This window comes from Drosophila navojoa, chromosome 4 (assembly GCF_054131105.1).
Source record: "Drosophila navojoa isolate 15081-1374.11 chromosome 4, UAZ_NAV_1.0, whole genome shotgun sequence".
Lineage (NCBI taxonomy): Eukaryota > Metazoa > Arthropoda > Insecta > Diptera > Drosophilidae > Drosophila > Drosophila navojoa.
In genome coordinates, this window is record NC_142892.1 from 6,563,190 (window position 1) to 6,576,635 (window position 13,446).

Sequence of the window (13,446 nt, forward strand, 5' to 3'; positions counted from 1 at the left end):
TCCATTGCGTTCCATACCATCTCGTGCCGTTCATTCAGCTGTGAATTGAACATGTTTCATTGAGAACTTCCCTCTTGTAACATGAATTAATAGTACACAATAATTAATTATTTATTTTAAGCTCATTAATGAAAATATAAAAATTCAATATTTAACACAATTAAAACGCACAAATTTAATTTTGTTTATTTATTTTCATGACTCGCTCAAGGCACTCATTAAATACGAACTATGAATAATTTAGAAATATCTAACAGCAATTAGTTTTGATTGGGTTTCGAGTATAAATAGTTGGCTTATGCTGCGGGGGCTAACAGTTTATCGAGTCAAGTCCAGCTATGAGGTATTTGCCACGCCTCAGAGATGGCAGGCCTGCGCCAATGTCTTGGCCTCTGGCCCTGTACCGGCGGCTCAATCACATCGTCTGGCCCCTGGAGGATGGCGTCAGTCGTCGCGTGGTGCTGCTCGAGCGCTTCGTCATCTTTGTGGGATTTCTGGTATTCTGCCTGCACAACGAAGTGGATATGCACTATTGCCTGGCCAATAGAAAGGATATCAACAAGATGCTGACGGGCATGCCCACATATCTGGTGCTCCTCGAGCTGCAGATCCGCGGCTTCCAGCTGGCCGTGAGAAAGGACGCCTTCAAGCGCCTGCTGCAGAAATACTATGCGGATATCTATGTGACGGAGGAAGCGGAGCCTGTGGTCTTCGCTCGCATACAGAGGCAGATGCTGGCCACACGCCTCAACTCGGTGGTCTATCTGATGGCCCTGCTGAACTTCTTGATTGTGCCCGTGCAGAACATCATTCACCACCGTAGGGAAATGCTCTATAAGCAAGTCTATCTGTTCGACAACACGAAGCTGTATTTCTACATACCACTGATCTGCGCCAACTACTGGGTGGGCATTATCATAACCTCGATGCTCTTTGGGGAGCTGAATGTGCTCGGAGAGCTGATGATGCACCTGAATGCGCGGTACAAGCTCTTGGCACGAGATCTCCATCGAGTGGCCCAACATTTGCTGGAGAGCGCACACCCGGCGGAGATCTCAGCGAAATATAGAAGAGCAGTCGTCCATATACTGCGACGCAATACTGCTCTGAATCAATTTGGCGAACAAATGGAATTGGAATTCAGTTTTCGTATATTCATATTGTTTGCATTCAGCGCTGCCCTGCTGTGTGCCATGGGATATAAGGCATATACGGTATATTTCTCTGAAAAACATTGAATCCTTATAATACACTTGCTTCATCACACCATCTCTTCTCGGCAGAATCCATTGGCAAATATTGTTTACATCGTGTGGTTCGTAGCGAAGCTCTGCGAACTCTTAGCTCTGGGCATGCTTGGCTCGACTGTCTACACAACAGTTAGTTTCTTACTCGCCTTAAATCTCAAATATTTACATAATTAAACTGAATTTACAGACGGATCGGTTGAGCCTTATGTACTACAGCTGCGAGTGGGAGCAGATCATCCACAAGTCGAGCAATGCATCTGAAAATGTTCAACTTATGAAGGTCATCACGTTGGCCATTGAAATAAATTGTCGCGCTTATTGTTTAACGGGCTTAAACTACTTTCGTGTCACTTTAGTTGCCGTGCTTAAGGTAAGTTGTTTAGCTATTCAATTTATATTATTATATTTATCAATTTGTTTCAGATAATACAAGGCGCATTTTCATATTTTACTTTTCTAACTTCGATGCGTTAAATAATTCAAATTGGCGCCTTGTAGCAGTCAGCTTTGTGACGGTGCCGACTGTTTTTATAGAGTTACCATACAAATATTTATCGCGTCAGTCTATCGATAACATATGTATCCACCATTTAATGTGTACACACTTTTTGAGGCCGCCAATTTATGGCATTTTATTTTGGAAACACACATTTTGCGAGGCTATTTTTTGCAAAATATGAATTTCTCTGGCAATAAATGGTAAACTTTGGTTTTATTACAACTGATAAACTTGTTTGATGTACATTTATCGCTATTTGCAGCTCCCCAAGTTTACGCAGCCCTGTTGCCCAAAAACAGCAAAGCCGGCAACTGTCTCGCATCAATGTGCAGGAAAGCTTGGAGCATCGCCAGAAACGTGTAGAGGCCAGAAACTATTTGAAATGGGGTTTTATTAACGTAGTTTTGTTGACATTGATCTGTGCCGATCTGTGGCAAACATGCCTCTCGATGCGCGAAACCCTATGGTATCAAGTCGAATTCTCAGTTGCCGTTTGCATCTCCCTCAGCGTCGCCGCTTGTGTTGGAAAATATTTTTGGTGGCTCTGCATTGACAGCACACCACTGTGCGTAACGGAAGTGCAACGGTGTCTGCTGGACGAAGGAAATGGTAAGGAAATAATGCAAACTATCATACCATCGATAAATACGTTGCACTTTTAGATAATACCTTTCCATGCGCAAAGAATCTGTCAAAGCCGAGTGCGTGTGCTCCGGAATATGACGATCTCCCAGGACCCATTATCAATTGGCACTCTTCATTCGAAGACTCCCGCTGGAACTCGCAGTCGGCTCGCCGCAGTGTTAGTCCAACGCGCAGCCCGCTTCAGCAAAGAACGAAGCAACAGCAACAGTTCCATCAGTCCTACAATCGCTCCATGGGCAATCAATCTCACAATCGCTCCATGGGCAATCAATCCCACAATCGCTCCATGGACAATCAATCCCTCAATTGCTCCATGGGCAATCATTCCTACAATCGCTCCATGGTTGGAAATAGCTCGCTCAATGCCACCAATGTGAGCAACGACTCCGTCTACATGTCGCCCTATGCGGAAGTTTGTCGCGACGATTTTCCCACTGACGTGCGAAAGCTGCCCGCATTGATGCGAAGGGCAGAGCTGGAGAGGGAGCGTAGCTATGCCGAAATGGCAGATACATCAACGATGCAGAACATGGGCGCAACCAATTCGTTTTGGAACTATTGCAATAATGCTGCCTTTATGCTGAAGCGTACCATCTATCAATTGGCACCAGCGCCAGTGCCCTCCACAGAGAATGCGCCCTCGTCCATCGAAGACTTTGGCATTGTTCCATTCAAGGATAGCAACTCGGAGGTCATCAAGCACATCTCAACTGCTAAGCTGACGCAGTATATAAGCAATCTCAGATATGTAAGAATAGTTACTATGCTATCAGTTTTCCATTTCTAAGCAATCTTTGCTCTTAGTGGATCTCGACGACCATATTGCAGCGCCTAGTCAAGCAGATTGATAACATGGACGAAATCTTTCGTCAGCGTGGCCTTAGCGACTTCAAGATTGGCGCCGTGGGTCTCGAACGCTTGCGCAAGATGGCAGAGAATCAGCAATTCGTGCAGAGCTGCGCGCCCATGCTACCGCTGCTGTTTCCATTTCTAGACACCTTCACCAATCAAGAGTATCTGGTCCAGCGCATTAGAGATCTTGCGGAGGGCTCTTGCATGGGCGACTATCGCTGGAACTCGGGCGATTCGTACAAAGGCAAAGTGTGGGGCACCCATCTGCCCACAGACGCAGCAGTAAGTGAACTCTGGGAATATGCCTTGAATGACCTTTAATACTGTTCTTGATATGTCCTTCCAGATAGTGTTCCATCTGTTCTGCGTTTACTTTGACAGCCAATTGATGCCACTGCCGCAGGGTGGCGGCCGTCCCTTCTACTCACGCTATGTGCTTATACGCGAGGAGAAACGCTCCACCAAAGAGATTATAAAAGCTGTTAATAACAAGGCCCACTGCGCCATACTCGTGACGAACATTCAGCTGAAGCCGAAGTTCAATTTCATCAGCGAAAAGGAGCTGCACAATTGCGCCAATGATCGCAACAATTTGTTTTATGTTATCATACAGTTCCTGATTTATATGCGCAGCCATCAGGAATCGATGCTCGAAGGCGTCAATTTGGGCAAGAGCGGCATTAACATAATGTGCGTAATCGGAGACTGAACAACTAGCTAGATAGAGACATTTATAGGCATTTCTGGACTTGGCCGGTGTAGTGGCATGACCGGCACACCCACACACACACAACTAAAAAAATTTATAATTATTTATATATGTACGTTTATTGTTACACTGGCTGGACAAGCCATAGCACCGCATATTGAACTATTAAATTATGCATTGTAATTATTAAGTCAATTGCCAAGACGACAACAACATACACATACACATGCAACTGTAAACATGTGCGCGGTTTTTGCGGTCAGAGCAGTCGCTGCGGCACGCTGCTTGCTGCTGGCCACAATGCATCATCATCAAAGTGTCATGTGAACTTTTGAGCGGGCGCCATCCGTTACTGCTGTTGCTGTTGCTGTTGCTGTTATCCTTGCGGTCATTGCGGTCTGCGCTTTGCCAACAATTAACTTATGCCTTGGACCTCACCCAAGTCAGTTAGCTCACACACACAATGACTGTCAAGCCGTGGTCGGGCACAGGTGCAGAACTTTAATTGCTTTTTCATGATTTTCAATATATACTACATACACACACACACACATATGTGTGTGTATATACTGTGTGCTGGTGACTGGTCAATGGCCCAAAAAGAGAAGGCGACACTATACTACTACGATAACTCCCATGTGGCAGCTCCAATACAACACAGTTCGAGGAGAGTGACAAAATTAATGGCTTCCGGCAATGAGTGTCGTCATTTTGTTGAGCTTAAGAAAAGCGTTTGCAGAAAATGCTGGCTGGCCAACACGGGGCATCATGTGCCAGAACCGGAGAAAGCCGAGAAAGAGTAGAACCAGCGACTGACATGAACTCTTGACTACCTACGGCTGCATACACTTAACGCCATGTGGCATTGGCTCTCGGCTGTTGACTGCCTGGCTCTGTGTTTGCTTTTGCCTTTGCTTTGCTCGTGGCTTGTGCTCCTCCTGCATGGCCATTTTTCTTGGCCATGCTCATTTTAGACGGCAGGCTGGCTGGCTGGCGGCTGGCGGCTGGCAGGCAACGGCGCTTCGGTTAGCCTGTTTCTGTTTCAAGCTCTTTGTTCATTTGACGTTGAATCGCTTGGTTGGTTATTTTAATGCCGTCGTCGTTGTAGCTGGCACCTCGGGTGAGTAATGTGCTTGGGTTGTCAACTTTACACTTTTATCCCTCGCATTATGTTTGCTTTACCTACACACACACACTCACACACACACCCCATCACCTTCGCCTGGGTGATATGTTTTCTTGATACTTTTTCTCAACTTGTAAATTGGCTTAAAAATAATTTGTCAAAGCATTTCAGCGTACAGGGGATTGGGTGTGCCTGGCTGTCTCTCTTGCGCTCTCGCTAGCTGTCTCTCTACCTCTGCCCCACTCGCTCGCTTGGCATTTTCGCCGCCAAATTGTGTGGTAGACCCCCCCCCACGAGCAGGTTAACAAATTTTTTTCTTTTAAAGAAACGCATGTGCGCGTCTTCATATCCAATTAGAAAAGTTTTCCTTCGGCTGCACCGTAATTGTGTTGATTAGTGCGGCTCGCTGGCTTCCCATAGGCAGCAGATGGATTTCACCTTCAGGTCTAGAGCTGCCTCTCCCACTCCCACTCCCGTTCTCTCTCTTAGCTGTGCTAAATAAAAAACACTTTAAAAGAACTGAAACGAGATTCGAATTGCTTGTTATATTCAATCGGCTTACACAAAACTTCGATTTAATATTATTCCGCCAGTCACTCCACCAAAAAAAAAAGTTTATATATATGTATTTATATATATATGTACGTATGTATATATATAAATATCCTGCACGCTGTTGTCCTGTCGCAAAATGTTTGTACACAATAAACTGGCTAGTGGCAAAGCTTTTACTTTTCGGCTTTCCTTTTTTTTCTATTTTTCCTCTTTCCCTTCTGTTCTTGGGTTTTTTTTGTTGGCTGCTTATTTATTTTTACTTTTGGTATACCCTGTTAAGCGTGTATAAGTTGGGTATATGAAAACTGAAGGAATTGTTGGTGCTATATATATATATCTATAGTGCATATATATTCTATATCTTAGTCAATAAAGCAAAGAACTATATAGAACCTAGTTTAAAGTCTTAATATACAATCTAAATTATTATGGTATAGTACAGACAAGTGTTATATCTTCTAAAATATAATAATATATCTTAGCCTAGTCCAGCTAGACTAGACTGTATAATACATATGTATTATAAGATGGCGTATAGCATAGGAAAATATTGTATAGTGTATAGAATACTCTACCAGAACCATTCTCTCTATGCTAAAAGTTAATTAACATGCAGTACCACACACACACAGTTATATCTAAGCTACCTTTACTTACTCACTTTCAGCTCAGGCTAATTTACATAGCTCTCCCAGCGCAGCTTCAAGTCGTGCACAAGTTTTCTGCTCTCTCCCTCTCTCTCTCTCTCTCTAACTTTTTGCTCCCTTTCTCCAGTTGCTTTCCATCTACGGCTCGTTTGGGGGGGCGGGGTGCCACATTAATGAACAAAATATTTTTCCTATTATGCGCCAATATGGTTGCCCATATTTCGGTTTATTTAATTTTGCGCAAATAAAACGGAAGTGGCATTTTTATTTTTACCAGAGCAGCGTCTAGTGCCCGTTCCCTTCGGCCTCTCGGCTGCTCCCTTGCCCTTTGCCTAGTCCACATGCTGCTCGTTCTTGATCCTGTCTCATATTTGTGCGCTCCATAAAATTCTGATGCGAAGCCAAACAAACTTGCGACAATGATGATAATGTCGATGCTTAAATGTTGAACAAATATTTGCCGCAGTTTCATTTCATTTTTTTTTATTCATTTATTTTTTATTCCTCTTTCAGCTTGTTTTTTAAACAAGCAATTTGTGTAGTGCAGACGCCGAGAGCTTTAAAAAGTCGTCGACTTGTGTGTTGTCTCTATATATATGTATATATGGATATAGCCCCGCCCACTTTCTAACTACACGCAGTTGCGCGTTTTCCCAGGAACTTCATTGGGCGCGCTGTCTGTCCTCATAGAGGAATTGGCATAGCAATTGGCTGTCATTTCCCAGTTTTATACATACCCTACGAGTCGAGCATTCGAATAGGTTTAGCGAATGTGTAACGCTTAGTCTAAGACTAAGCGTTGTATGTACTAAAATCTAATGGTGGAATATGTAAAGTTTCAATAACAGTTTCTGGCAATGGGAAATGCCTTATCTATAACTGAAAGGTCTATAGACGATATCTGCTTTAACGGTAATACTTGGCTTACTTTAAGCTTCTTTAATAGAGCATTTCACATTTCTCTTACCTCCACAGTTTTTCGTTTTCGCTTTCATTTTCCACACCTTTTTAATTCACGTTCTTTGCGTTAATGGCCAAACTGAGTTTTTCTAGCAGCTATTCGGGCCGGGGAAATTTAAGCCATGCTGCTTATCTATTGGCAGCCGGAGCATATGAGTGCCTTCATGGCAAGCCCCATGCAAATGCAGAGTGCCCGGAGCTTAGCTATTGAAATAATAATTAGAAGCCGCCAAATGCGCATTGCTGCAGTTGCCACACACACACACCTGCCCAGGTGTCATCTTCAAATTAGATGCTGCAAAGCAACCGCTGATGCTAATGCTGCTTCAGTTGCTGCTGCTCCTGCTGCTGCTGCTGCTGCTTTGGTCTTCAATACCGTTGCTGATAACTTACGCAACTAAGCTGCATGCCACTTGCTGCCACACACACACACACACACACACACACACACACACACACATACATCAGCATTTGCATTTAATCGGATTTGTTGTCCAGATTACAGGTACGAGCACGCATACAACGACTCTGATTTGAGCACTGGGCGAGCAAAAAAGAGAATCACTTGTTGTGTAATATGCTATATAGTATGATGGGTGTGCCTGTGTGTATGTGTGTGTGTGTGTCTGTGTGTGCTGACCACAGCCAAATGCCATGACAAATTAACGTGGCTGCCAATTCAAGTTGAGTCTTACCGCTCCATATTGATCCTCTTGTTGCTGCTGCGCCAGCCAGCTGCTGGGCATTCAATACTCTTCCCTGGGGAACTCGATGGCTCTGTTGCCCAAGCGAACAGGCAATTAAAATCGAAAGCTTGTCGATCTCAAGTGGCATAATACGAGTGGCAAAAGGCTTAAACTAATTGAAAGTAACTAGATGAAAATATGAAAAAAATAATTGATTGAAAAGTAAATATAAGAAGAGATTTGAGGTAACAAAATCAAAATACTCACATAATATTGATCACATATAAGATTTGGTTTTACCTAGATTTTATTATACATTTAGCTACACATATAATCCCATATCAAAACAAAATCATTTTTTTATAATAAAAATATTTTACTTTATAGTTTTATAAACTTGTTCAAGAGCAACTAAATATATTTATATATGTATATAGTTTAATAATTTTTCAAACGATATGTTGGTATATACTAATATATATTCTAGAATGTGTTAGAATATTTTCCGAATTTATTTAAAATTTTATTTTAATTTCTTTATGAAATCAGAGAGTTAAATATACTAGTAATTAGTATACAAACAAATTATTTCCCTTTACTATTTCAGCTAAACTTATTAATTACAATCTTTTAAACAATTGCTCAAATATTTCTTCTATAAATCCCACAAAAATTCCTTAAGAAAAACCATTTCGTATACTTATATTTTGGTATTTATTTTGTTAGCTGACTTTAACAAATAGTCGTATGGCAGTGCCAACTGCAGTTAGTTGAGCCACTGCTGCATAATAGATGTCGTCTGGCAGCTGCCGTTTGTATTTTGGGGTAGAGTATTTCAAGCTCAACAGCTAAATAGCTGGATTTACTATAATTGTGTGTGTGTGCGTGTGTGTGTGCGTGTCTGCGTGTAGGTAACAAACCGGAAACATGGTAAGCATTTCCGCTTTATATCAAAATATAAAAAATGACTGCTCTTAGACATGTTTGACAAAAGCTGTATATCAGAGCAGAAAGAAGGCATAAAGAGAGAGAGAGAGAGAGAGAGAGAGAGAAATCTCGAGAGAGAGAGACGTAGAATGAGCCTGAGAGTGAGAGCTATAATTGCATAAATCAAACTCAAACATGTAGCATGAAAAATCGCATTAATTTATCTGCTCGGTCGTCGCATGCAGCAGCGCCTGCCTATAGCATGCCACGCCCCCACCACCGCACGACACTGGCAAAGGCGCTGTGTAACATATCCGCTTATGTCAATTTTTTTTTTTGCCCGCTGCCAAATGGAAGCAAGCAGCTGGTAGAAGCTGGAGGAAACGGCAGCATCATCATCATCAACGAGCTGCTGCTACTCGTTCCGATCGCTGCCATTCCAGAGTAACCAAACAGGCAGCCAGTTGTCACTGTCAGTGTTTGTCACAGCTCTGACTGTCAGTCCTCCCCTCTCCCCATCCCTCTCACTCTATCACACACACACACTCTTTGTCTGTTTTGTTTGTTTAAATGCAACATTTACTTTATGGATTGTTGCTATATATTTTTTCTTCAACTTTCGACCCGCAAAAAACGAAACGTATTATACACAGCGCCCAGCTGTGTTGGCCCTTGACTGATGTGACCCTTCACAACTTTGCTCCTTTTTAATAACTTGCTTCAACACACACACACACACACACACTCAGACTCTCACTCACTCTCGCACACACATACTAATGCGCTAATAACCTGGTTCTTGTGTGCACTTTAAGTGTCCTCTTCATGGTACATAGTTTAAAATTCTTTATAATTGGATTGCTCCATCTAAAGGCCAGCCAGCTCTCAGCTCATACTCCAGCTCCAGCTGGCCCATTTTTTATGGCCACTTTGCAGAGGACAGACGTAGTCAAAGCCCCTTTTGCTGGCCCGTGGCATGTCAAAAAGGATTTCACAGTTGACGCGTACAAACCAAAGTTGGCCCCCACTCAATTCTAGCCTCCCCCCTTTAAAAAAAAAGTAGCTCCATGTAGTCCTTTTTTTTCTGCACACATATAAATAAAAAGAGAGAGAGAGAGAGAGAGAGAGAGAGAGGGAGAGCCAGGAACGTGCTCTTCTGGCATAGGCATAGAGGCATCCGGTATGCCGCACATGTGTGGCGGTGTGGGCTCTCGAAAGTGATGATATGTTTCATTTCACACGGCAACCGTTTCGGCAATCCTTTCGACCGCACACAGACATGCCCATACCGTAGAGCAGGATGCGCCCCACCCATTTCACTTCATTCAATACGTCGAGATTTATGTTTTCTTGTAAACAAAATAACGGACATGCTCAAGGCGAACCGCCTACGAATGGGAGGGTCGTAAAGGTATACGTAACATGAGTGTGTGGTGTGGGGCGGGCAAGGGGGAGGGCTGACATCAGGATTAGAGTAACATGTGCAGGAGGACTATTCGATTTCCTTTCAATGCCGGCTCGATAAGAGCCATTGTGTTGGCTGTGTGAGCCGATGAAATTAATTATTCAGCAGCTTAAAGCTTAGTCCTTTAACAACAGTCCCGCTATCTGCCTCTTAAGGTTTTTTTTTCTTGCTTTTAAAGAAGTTTCCACATAAAAGCAACTGCCTCAATAAAATCTGCTTCACATATCGCCCATCCTCAACTAAAAGTTTATAATCAAAGAAACCCTAAATGCGCCTAACTAATAAAATAAACTTAAAACTAAATTTTACTACGCATTTTGTTGTTATTGTTGTGTATTTTATAGCACATATTTGAGCGCAGCAATTGCTTAGCTGTTTATGCAGTAAAAGTTTTAATTAGAGTTTTTTTTTTCTTTCTTAAAAATGTATTCAATTACATTTTAATTAAATTTAAAAATTAAAATGATTTTTAAAATGTTAATTGACTATGAAGAGCATTAAAAAATTATTTTAATTTAATATTTTATGAACATTAATATATAATAATTTAATTGAATCTAAAATTCAAGACAATTTGCTGCGATTTAAAATGTGTGTAAAAATAAATATTTAAAAATGTTCAAATTTATGCTAGTTTTTATTTTCATTTTTTACTTAATTTCACATTTTATTTGCCTAAAAATATTCTAAAATATTTCTATTTACAAATAAAGTTGTTGCTTAATAAGAATTTTGAATATTTTTGCCCAGACAACGAGAGTTTCACTTCTTTAATAATATTTAATGAAATTTTGTATGCTTTCCCTCTAATCATATTCAAGAAAACTTGTTATATAAACATTTAAAGTCTAAGCCAAAGGACTCCATATAAATGCAACTACAAATTGGCTTCAAATATTGTCTAGACAGACAGTGCCTGAAAATGTTTTCATACACAAAGTCTCACACACACACACACACACACACATTATGGGCATACGATTTGTTATGCCGCATACGTGTGCCACGTCCAGTGAGTGAAATCTGTGGTACGCAGCCGGAGGCTCTGTTATCCTGCCACATGCAAATATTCTAATTTGCATATGTTTAGCAAAGCACACGGCAAAGTTTTTTGTTTTCTGTATACCATTTTATTGTGGGCGTGGCATAACGAAGAAATGCTAGCTGTTGGGAGCGCATGGGAGAGCAGCAAATTATGCTGCGACAGAGGCAGATTACGCATACGCAACGTGGTGCGCCACAGGTGGAAGGCAAACTTGAAAGAAAACATAAAGAACGGAACGAAATGGAAAGAAATTGCCCAGCGAACAGCATGTCAAGCGGAAATTGAGCAGAGCATAGAGCAGAGTGACACGAAGACAGAGAGAGAGAGAGAGAGAGAGAGAGATACAGAGGGGGACACCTGTCGTGCGGCTTTGCTGGAACGCTGCTGGGTTTCAATTTCATGTCTGGACTAATTGAGCAAATCGCTAAATGGCTTTGGCAGCGGCTCACTTCCGTGCCCGGTTCGTAATTATAAATCAATTGCTTGCGGTGTTTGCTTTGAACTGCAATCGCAGTCGTAGTCGAAAAAAGAAATTCAAAATGAAAAAAAGAAACGAAAAAAAAAAACAAATCGGCTCGGATTTCAGGCAAATAGCTAAAGCATCAGCGACAACTTGCAGCAATTCCGTGACATTGAAGGCAAATGCCTGCCACCAACTGGCATAGACGGTGCCACCCACCGCCTCCTCCACGCGGCTGTGAAATTCGAATCGTGCCATTTCTACACATTTCGCACGGCTTTTTGTACCGCCGCCTCGACGCGTCGTCGGAGTTTGCTTTCAATCTGCGCGCTGCGCTTTTCATTTTCAATTTCTTTGGAAATTCATTTCATGCAGAAAAGCAAATTTCATAACTGCGCCCCTCTCTCACCCAACACCCACCACCCATTCTCCAGGCAGCCATGCCTATCCTCTGACAATACTATTGCTTCGTGCTCCTCTTCCATCTTGTTCGTTTTTATGTGTTTATGCTCTGCCTCGAGCTGGTTTACATTTTATGCAGCGCAAACTTCTTGTTGTAAATATTTTTGTATGGTGTCCCGCCTGGCGGCTAGTAGTCGCCCCCTCCTCCTCCTCCACCGACCTCTGCTCTCTGCTTGATTTTGATCCGATTTATGTTATATACACACACGCAGCTACAAACATTGATTTGTGCCCCAGTGGCCCCCAAGGCTGAAGTGTGTATATACATTCATTCTGCTGGCATTGTTTGCCTCGTGGCGGCTGTGGGAAATGGCCCCGTAAACGTTTAATAAAATATGATTTCAATTGATTCACAAGTCGCATTTCGAATCGAAATGTGCGATATATGCTCGCATTATTCGCTGCCATTGACAGAGCTCCTGCTCCAGCTAGAGCACCTCCTCCCGGCTCTTTCGGCGCTCTCGCTCCCTCGCCCTGTCCAGGCTCATCCTTTGACGGGGCAATCAATAAAGTAAAGTGCTTGGACGGTCTGAACTGAGCTGAGCTGACTCGATCTCTAGGGGTTACGTGTCCATTCAAGGCTCATTGCCGTCCCCTAGATCCCAATCCCCAGCCTCCTGTCTGTCTTGTCTTGTCTTGTTGGGCCGCACAGTTATCCGCTTAGATCACTCAACTAAAAAACTCAATTTGCATATTAATATTATTTGGGTTTTTGGGCTCCGTTTTTGCTGTCGTCCCATGCCACTTCAGTTCGCCACGCCCCCTGCCTTGCCTGACCTTTTATCAAACGGCAACAACAGCTGAGACTAAGCAACAGTAGTTGAATTGAATTTGCTGTGCTTCAACGCCTTTTTGTTCTTTGATATGCAATGTCTTTGTCTGTCTGTCGGTCTGTCTGCTTGTGGGTCTTTTTAGGAGTGTGTATGTGTGCGTGTGTGTATGCCACATACATGTATGTAGTTTAAGGCACTTGTTGTAAGCACAGTGTTCAATATTATATGCCGCATCTGTCAAAATAATCACAGGTAAGCCAAAGTATTTTAGGCTTTACACAACTGAAAGCAGAAAGAAAACAAGGTGAGTGAAAGAGAGAGAGAGAGAGAGAGAGAGAGAGAGAGAGAGAGAGAGAGAGAGAGAGATAGTTAAAGGGTGGATAAG

At 42.5% G+C, this 13,446-nt stretch overlaps 2 protein-coding genes across 2 annotated transcripts; both read left to right on the top strand.

The window, feature by feature from the left end:
* Window positions 1-286: 286 nt before the first annotated feature.
* Or74a (Odorant receptor 74a) lies at window positions 287-1,677 on the top strand. Its single transcript, XM_089259326.1, has 3 exons — window positions 287-1,214; window positions 1,284-1,379; window positions 1,438-1,677. Exons 1-3 carry the CDS (start codon window positions 339-341, stop codon window positions 1,675-1,677), a joined length of 1,212 nt encoding a protein of 403 aa, XP_089115452.1. The 5' UTR covers window positions 287-338.
* Window positions 1,678-1,814: 137 nt separating this feature from the next.
* On the top strand, window positions 1,815-4,145 carry LOC108650130 (transmembrane protein 209). Its single transcript, XM_018099248.3, has 5 exons — window positions 1,815-1,949; window positions 2,012-2,358; window positions 2,412-3,142; window positions 3,199-3,528; window positions 3,593-4,145. The coding sequence occupies exons 1-5, from the start codon at window positions 1,828-1,830 to the stop codon at window positions 3,953-3,955; spliced, it is 1,893 nt and encodes a 630-aa protein (XP_017954737.2). The 5' UTR covers window positions 1,815-1,827; the 3' UTR covers window positions 3,956-4,145.
* Window positions 4,146-13,446: the final 9,301 nt, after the last annotated feature.